General features: G+C 46.2%; 2 protein-coding genes across 4 annotated transcripts in view; one reads left to right on the top strand and one right to left on the bottom strand.

Annotated features, from left to right (window-relative positions):
- RUNDC1 (RUN domain containing 1) overlaps positions 1-5,690 on the bottom strand; it is a 16,578-nt gene extending 10,888 nt beyond the window's left edge. Inside the window, exons 1-2 of one of the 2 annotated variants that reach the window (XM_027774795.1) lie at positions 5,177-5,690; positions 2,072-2,077 (exon numbers count right to left, since the gene is read on the bottom strand). In XM_027774795.1, the coding sequence (XP_027630596.1) occupies positions 2,072-2,077; positions 5,177-5,674 (504 nt within the window). In that variant the 5' untranslated portion in view covers positions 5,675-5,690. The remainder of the gene's footprint in view (positions 1-2,071; positions 2,078-5,176) is intronic. The other variant, XM_006156081.2, reaches the window with a different exon arrangement.
- A 274-nt stretch (positions 5,691-5,964) lies between these two features.
- The window catches only part of PTGES3L (prostaglandin E synthase 3 like), an 8,095-nt gene continuing 6,161 nt past the window's right edge, over positions 5,965-7,898 (top strand). The window contains exons 1-4 of one of the 2 annotated variants that reach the window (XM_006156080.3): positions 5,965-6,036; positions 6,650-6,763; positions 6,858-6,924; positions 7,031-7,129. In XM_006156080.3, coding sequence (XP_006156142.1) covers positions 6,029-6,036; positions 6,650-6,763; positions 6,858-6,924; positions 7,031-7,129 — 288 coding nt within the window. In that variant the 5' untranslated portion in view covers positions 5,965-6,028. Of the gene's footprint in view, positions 6,037-6,627; positions 6,764-6,857; positions 6,925-7,030; positions 7,130-7,898 lie in introns of both variants that reach the window. The other variant, XM_014590721.1, reaches the window with a different exon arrangement.

Below are 7,898 nucleotides of genomic sequence, written 5' to 3'. Positions count from 1 at the left end.
AATAATTATTTCATACAGAACAATTTATTAAATGTGTTCTTCAAGAAAGTAACTGTCTCTCATTGGAAATAGGATAAGAATGCCATGAGACCTTTTGTTAATACTGTTTTTCTCCTCAAAAAAACACCTAGAGGGGCTGGCAAGTGGCATGGTGGTTAAGGGTGCTAGACTTCCACAAGGCTGACTGTGGTTTGAGTCACAGACCTGGTAGCTTGCTTTTTCTCTCACTCTCTCTCTATGTCCCACTCTGGTCAAATTTAAATAAATAAATAAATAAATAAAGTTAAATAAAAATAATTATTAAAAATAAAAAGAAGTCTAGATAGGGTAGAGACAACTTAGTATTTATTTATTTTTTTACAGGTTTTTGCTTTAGGGCACATGCACTTGCCAGAAAGACAGAGAGAGACAGAGAGACAGAAAGCGAGAAATCACCCCCCGGGAGGATGGCCACGCCACAATCCCTTCTCCTCCATTTTCCTCTTGGGATCTTGGGCACACACGCACAGGTGCCCAGCGTGAGTTTAAGCCACTGGTGTCAGGATTGACTACATGGGAGTCCAGCGACATAGCCATCATGCCAACTGCTGGTCCCAACAACTTATTTTTTTTTTTAAAGAATTAATTATTATTATTTTTTTTCCACATGAGTTTTGCCAGAGAAAGAAAGCCACCAGGCATGGGACTCAAACTGGTTAGCGATGTGGGAATTCCAACACACTGCCTGCTGGCCTGAGACAACTTATTTTAGCTAAGACGGCCTCCCAAGAATTAAACATGTCTTTTTTTTTTTTTTTAAATAATGATTTTAACTTTGTTTCTTTCTTTATTTTAATTTGACCAGAGAGGACAGAGTGAGAGAGAGATAGGGAGAGAAAGTGAGAAAGCAAGCCACTAGATCCAAGACTTGAACTGTCATCGGCCATGTGGGAGTCCAGCACCCTTAACCACCACGCCACCTGCCGGCCCAAGAATTAAACATGTCATCTGTCATAGCCAATTACCATAGCACAACTCTTAAATACTTTGTGTAGTCAAATTTTCCAAAAGAATCAGAATAAGGGTGTAGAGAAAGGCTGTATACATTATAACCAGTTTTTCTTAAGACTCAAAACCCCTCTGTTGCATTGTAAGCTACTTTTGCAAAATCCAAAGACTCAAATATATATGGGGTAGTAAAAAATAAAAAATACCAAAGCCAAGTAATGGGAGTGGGAAGGATTTAAAAAAAATATCTGGTAAGTTTCTCTGACTAGTGACTTTTCTCATTGTTGGCCACTAAGTTGTTTCTGTTTTTAAATTATTAAAAATCCTTCAAGTGGTGGGGCCAGCAGGTGGTGTGGTGGTGAAGGCACTGGACTCCCACATGGCCAACCGTGGTTTGAGTCCCAAACCTGGCACCTTGAAGATCATGGTAAGGCATGTGCATGTGTGCCCAAAATCCCAGGAAGAGAATAAAGGAGAGATTGTGGTGTACCCATCCTCTTTGAGGGGGTGATTTCTCACTTTCCCTCTCACTGTCATTGTCTCTCTCCAACAAACACATGTGCCTTACGGCAAAAACCTTAAAAAAAAAAAAGGAAAAAAAAGAAAAAAAAAGAGCAACCTTTCAGGTTGTAATGTATACATCCTGCAAGTGTTTTTGCAAACACTGGCTCTTCCTTGCCTTTCTTGGATATCAAACAAAAAGGAAAACCGGTGAATACTTGGTTGGTTGATGGTTGCATTTTAAACTTGAGTCTATAGAGTATTAAAAGTTAACCTTTGGTGGTGGTGCAGTGCATATGGCATTGGACTACCACCTGGTCAACTGCATTTTGAGTCCCAGACCTGGTGGTTTGAAACTCAAGCTGGATACACGTGTGTGTGTGTGTGAATGTTTGCCCAAAATCCTAAGAAGAGAATGGAGGAGAAGAGACTGCAGCCTGGCCATCCTCTCTGGGGAGTGAGTTTTCACTTTCTCTCCGTCTCTTTCTGTGTCTAGCGAGCACACGTACCCTATAGCAAAAATCTTTCTTTAAAAAAACAAACAAAAACAAAACAAAACAAAAACCCTTAAAACAGTACTTACCAAGCCCTCCAGAAGTGGGTATGAGGGAGAACAAATAAGAAAGAACAAATTAATTTTCATTCAAATATTTAAAAAGCAACCCTCAACCTTCTTGCTTTAACTTTGCTCAATATAAAAGCAAGCTTTTTTTAAGGCTAGGCCTTCTTCAGTCTTTTCCAAGTATTGCTGTTTTTCTTAGAACCCTATCCCCCACTTCTATTCAGTGAAGGCCTAGCTGTCCTTTAAGAGATTTTTCTGACTTCCTTAGGCAGAACTAACCATTTCTGTCTCTGTTTCTGCACACACTTCTACTCTAGCTCTGTTGCTATTTATTTATAAGCTTCTGTCTTCACTAGTCTAAGAACTCCTTAAGGACAAGAGCCTTGGGGCTGGCAGGTGGTGTGATGGTTGAGGCATAGGACTCCCGCATGGTCAACCACAGTTCAAGTCCTGGATGTGGAGGTCTGAAAATCACAACAAACAAATATATAAATAATTTTTTTTAAGTGCTTAAAAAAAAAGAGCCTTGACTTTTGAATTCCCCCATGCCTAGCACTGTACAACATGAGCTCTCAGTAGATATTTGTGTTGTATGTATGAATTAAGCACAGAATGCCAAATTCCAAACAATGAACCCTTATTGGAAGAAGTTGTCTTGCCAGCCCAAGGAGAAAAAACTGGGGAAATAAGTATTTGTTTTTGTTCGCTCTGTGTCCCAACTTTATGAAGCCAAGGAAGACATAAACCAGCCCTAAATCCTTACTCTGTTTCATGACTATACCTGCTGCACTCTGTCACTTACCATGTTAACTACAGTATGCTATTTGCTAGAGTGAACAATCAAATTTAATAGGTGAGAACAATAAAAACTGTGCGAGGCAGGAAATAACAGAAATAATTTCCAACATGAAGTACAATAAGAGGAACACTGGCTTAAGAAAATTTGGAACTGATAAGGAATAAATCATTGGGTTCAAAGATGTCTTGTTTAGTTCTACCTGTTCACATGCCAATATATGCATACAAGATTACAGCTGCTGGGACTTGCAGTTGGCATAATGGCTATGTTGCTGGACTCCCATGTAGTCAACCACAGTTCGAGTCCTGGACCCGGTGGCTTGCATGTGCGTGTGTGCCCAAGATCCCAAGAGGAGAATGCAAAAAAGGGATTTTGGCGTGGTCATCCCCTCTGGGGAGTGATTTCTTGCTTTCTGTCTCTCTCTCTGTCTTTCTGGCGAGCTCACATGCCTTATAGCAAAAACCTCTCTGGGGGAAAAAAAAAAAGGATTACAGCTGCTTACCAAGTGCATAAAGCACTTTTTTAAAAAATGTTTTTAGGTCTTTGTAATAGGGTGCATGTGCTCTCCACAGACAGCGAGAGTGGGAGGGAAAATGGGAAATCATCCCCTGTGGGTGATGGCCATCCTGTAATCCCTTCTCTTCCAGTCTCCTCCTTGGATTCAAGGCAAGCACACACACACTTGCACCAGGCTGCCAGGTCCAGGATATGAACCTGCAGGAATCCAGTGCTTTAATTACCATGGCGCCTGCTGGCCATGGTGATATGCTACTTCTGGAAGTAAAAATGAACAACAGAAAGAGAGTGCCATATTCACACACAATCTTTGGTGGTGCTCACTCTTGAACACAGTCTGGTCACCAGAATTCTAGCCTTTCTAGTCCTCAAGTCTCGCAATTTGAGGTGGCTACTCCTTACTTAAGGAACTGTGGCTGTGCGGACAGAAGGGTGAACAGTGAACACAGTATTGGAAACAGTACAAAATAAAATACACAAGTCAATAATTACTGATAAATCTTCTCAGCTAAAATCAATTTAAGTGGGAAAAAAGCCACGTGTGTGTTGTAACCTGAAAAATAAAAAGGTGTTGAAATGACAATATGTCTCAGCACTTCTAACAAGCTACCTGCATCTGTGCACATTCAGATATTCAAGCCTGTAAGGGAATGTTTTCTTCCTGTTGTATATATAGTTTTATTACTTCTCAATGTAAACAAACAGATCTCGTCAGTTGCTAGTAGACCTCATTCAGAATATCTAATCATTAAACAGGATGGGAGAGGAGTTTAAAAATTCCAATTTATGGGACCAGGAGATGGCATAAGGGTTATGTCGCTGGACTCCCACCTAGTAGATCACGGTTCAGGTCCCAGACCCATTGGCTTAAATATCACACTCAGCGTATATGTGCACGAGGGCCCAAAATCCCAAGGGGAGAATGGAGAAGGGACTGTGGCATAGATATCACCTCTGGCGGTGATTTCTCACTTTCTGTCTGTCTCTGCCTTTCTGCCCATCGCATGGGCTCTATAGCAAAAATCTCTTAAAAAAAAAAAAAAAAATTCCGATTCACAGACCAGCAGGTGGCATAGTGGTTAAAGCTTAGACTCCTGGACCCCATGTGGCCAACCGCGGTTCTGCCGCTTGAAACATCGTTTGTGTGCCCTGCAAAAATCTCAACAGAATGGAGAAGGGTTGCAGCCTGGACATACTCCCCTGGGGGGGTGATTTCTTGCTTTCTGCCTCTCTGGCGACTGCATACGCCATACGGCAAAAATATCAAATAAATAAATAAAATTCAAATTGATGTAATCAAGAGTTGTGTTTCTTTAAAATTTCCGAGACCCTGCAATTCACCAAAGCTCTCAGCCAGTTAGAGTCTAAAGATTAAAGACCTTGCCTAGATTCCTGAACGCGGGCTCAGGTGGTTATATCTAAATGTCCACGGATTTCGACTCATTTTCCTTTCACTTGCCAGTGTTTACTGTCTCGGGTTGGAGTGTACTTCATCAGCGGAAGTGCTCAGGATCGGTATTTGTGGGCCCAGGAGGATGAATGAAGTAAGCACTGCCTCGGCCGTTCTCATTCTCTGCCCCTCACATCATCACATACTAGCACCTCTCTTTCCACACCTTCAGTGCTCACCTCTCACCCTCGCTTCCCAGGCCTCTCTGTCCTCTTGCTCTGCAGCGGGCCCCGCAAAACCATCTCTAGTTTCCTCGTCTCTGACTCACGTACTCACCTAGTCGGATGTCTCTCTCACCATTTTTCCTTTCCGTCCGCGTCAGCATTGCCACCTCCAACGTCCCCCGGCCCCAGCAGCTCACCTGGTACTCGCCCCGCAACCGTGGCCGGTCTCCTGGAAGCCCGTCGCCCTCGTCGCTGGCGGGGTCCCCGGGCCCCTCGTAACCTAGAACGTGAGGGCAGCCGCGGAAGGCGAAGTCTTCGAGCTCGCGCAAGAGGCGCTGCTGCTCCGCCGGCGCCCCGCGCACCACCTGGCGCAAGCGGAACTGCGCCGCCGCCTCTTCCGAAAACGCAGCCGCTCCAGGTCCGGCCTCCGCTACTGCCCCCACCGGAGCCCAGCGCACCGCCTCACACGGTGGCAGCGACTCCTCGTCCTCCTCGTCTTCGTCCTTAGCCTTTGGCCCAACGGCCGACACCCCCGTTACCCGCTCCGCAGCCGCCTCGATAGCCGCCATATTCCCGGAAACGCCGTTGCACGTCAGCCGCGCCCCCTTTGCTGCTATGGCAACGGCGCGTTGGCTGGGAAACTCTGCGGGGCGATGGGCGGGGCTTGCAGTTCCGAGGTTCCCAAGAACCCGCATTCTCCCGAGACTTAACTCCGACCTAGAATTTTTAATTTGGCGCCTATTGTGAATAGGCACTGAGTACCCGCGGTCGGAGGAACAAGGGGATGAGGCCGAGGACAAATTACTCTCTGTGTCCAGCTCTTGCCGTGGTCCCAGCGAGTGGGTTGTCTATTCCTAATCTGTACGTTTCTGGAGAGTGGTCAGGCTGCAGAAAGTAAACTCTCCCAGAGTCTCTCCGGAGTGCTGATCCCTTGGCTGGCTCCCTTCCCTTGGCCATATAAGGAGAGGCAGCTGCTGGGGGCGTCCCCCGGATCTAAAGATAGCTGCCCCAGCCTGGGACTCCAAACGCTGCTTGCAGCGGGAGCCACCATGGCACGGTGAGTGTTTCCGGCCAGGATACTGTTTCCCACCCCTGACCCTTTCCGCTTCTTCTCCTGGGCGCTCCAGGGTCTGCGTGGCCCCATGGGAGCCCCAGATCCCAGGTCTCTATGACTGCAGGGTGAGGGGAGGTGTGACCTGAATGTTCTCCCTAACTCCCTACCTCTCACCACACCCGCCGGCTGCCAACACTCCTTTCCACTTCTTTTTTTTTGTGGTGGTGGGGAGGTTTGCTATAGGGTGCGTGCACTCGCCAGACAGACAGAGAGAGACAGAGAGATAGAAAGCGAGAAATCACCCCCCCCAGGGGAGATGGCCATGCTGCAATCCCTTCTCCTCCTCTCAGGATCTTGGGCATGCACGCACACGTGCCCGTCGTGAGTTTTAAGCCACCAGGTCCGGGACTCCAACCACGGTTGAGTATGTGGGAGTCCAGCGACATAGCCATTATGTTAATTGCTGGTCCCTCCACCCCCTTCTGTATCATTTAATTCCACTTTGACAGGAGTATAGCATCAAACTGTCCATATTGACCTCGACCTCCACATTTCCCAAATGCCCTCAGTCTTCCTTCTCCCACCCCTATGAAGCCCCACCTCAACTCCTCCTCAGGCAGCATGCCCGGACCCTGTGGTACGACAGGCCCAAGTATGTGTTCATGGAGTTTTGTGTTGAGGACAGCACAGATGTCCATGTGCTCATTGAGGATCACCGCATTGTGTTCAGGTAGTAGCACTCCCTTCTGGAGAGCCTGGCTTTCCTTCTGTTAATGCCCCCATCCTCTGCCTCCCACATGTCCTGACACTCCTTGTCTCCTCAGCTGCAAGAATGCCGATGGAGTGGAGTTGTACAATGAGATTGAGTTCTATGCCAAGGTGAACTGCAAGGTAAGTGTGGAGTGGGACAGTAAGGTCTGAATGAAAAGGCTGCCCAAGTTAACTGGAGATCCAGTCTAAAACTCAGACCCTAAGAAAGAGGTTTTCTGTTTGCCAGGACTCTCAGGACAAGCGCTCTGGCCGCTCCATTACTTGCTTTGTGAGGAAATGGAAGGAGAAGGTGGCCTGGCCAAGGCTCACCAAGGAGGATATCAAGGTGAGGGCCCTAGCCTGCTCCTTCTCTGTTCTCTATCCACATACCCAAATGCCCAGGTTAGATCTGGGATGGCCCTTGCTTCCTTTCCAGCCAACAGTCAATAATTCCACCAGCTCCTACCTATTTGACCTCCTGGTTACTCTTGAATCCATTACTTTAGTTCTTCCTTGTTCAGACTACCTCATCAGATTTTTTTGGGAGATTTATTGAATATTTTGGCACCAACCCTGTCCCATCCTCTCCATTGCCCCCAGTATGTTCTTTCTAAAATGCACACTTGACCTTGTCACTCTCCTACTTAAGACTGTCCAGTGGCTTTTTCTCGCCTACAGGTTGAAAACCGGCTGTCTGCTGGATTTGGGTCTCAAATATGTTACAGTAATCTTCACAGTTTTAAAAGTTATTTTGGTTGGTTACTGACATTTAAAAACATGGATATTTCACCCAAAAAATCATATTGTCAGCTTCTCTTGAAAATTGGGAAAGCCAACTGGTGGCATGGTCGTTAAAGAGGCTGGATCCACATGGCAGACTGTATGGCGTGAGTCCCTGTAAACTCCAAACATTTATAGATCTAAAAGAACCTGTACTTTTTCATGCCTGGCATTGTGCTTGGCACTTAGTAACTTCCCAGTAAATCTTGGTGGATGATGATATTGACATAGGCTGGAAGGAGGTTGGTCAAGGGGTGCCGCTGGGTGGACTGTACCCCATTGATCCTCTTTCTTCCAGGCATGCTCCTTTATACACCCACACTCTCCCACTCATT

The sequence above is a fragment of the Tupaia chinensis genome, unplaced genomic scaffold, assembly GCF_000334495.1.
Source record: "Tupaia chinensis unplaced genomic scaffold, TupChi_1.0 Scaffold000477_2, whole genome shotgun sequence".
NCBI classification, from domain to species: domain Eukaryota; kingdom Metazoa; phylum Chordata; class Mammalia; order Scandentia; family Tupaiidae; genus Tupaia; species Tupaia belangeri.
The sequence above is the reverse complement of the archived record's forward strand: the minus strand, read 5'-3'. Positions and strand labels throughout refer to the sequence as shown.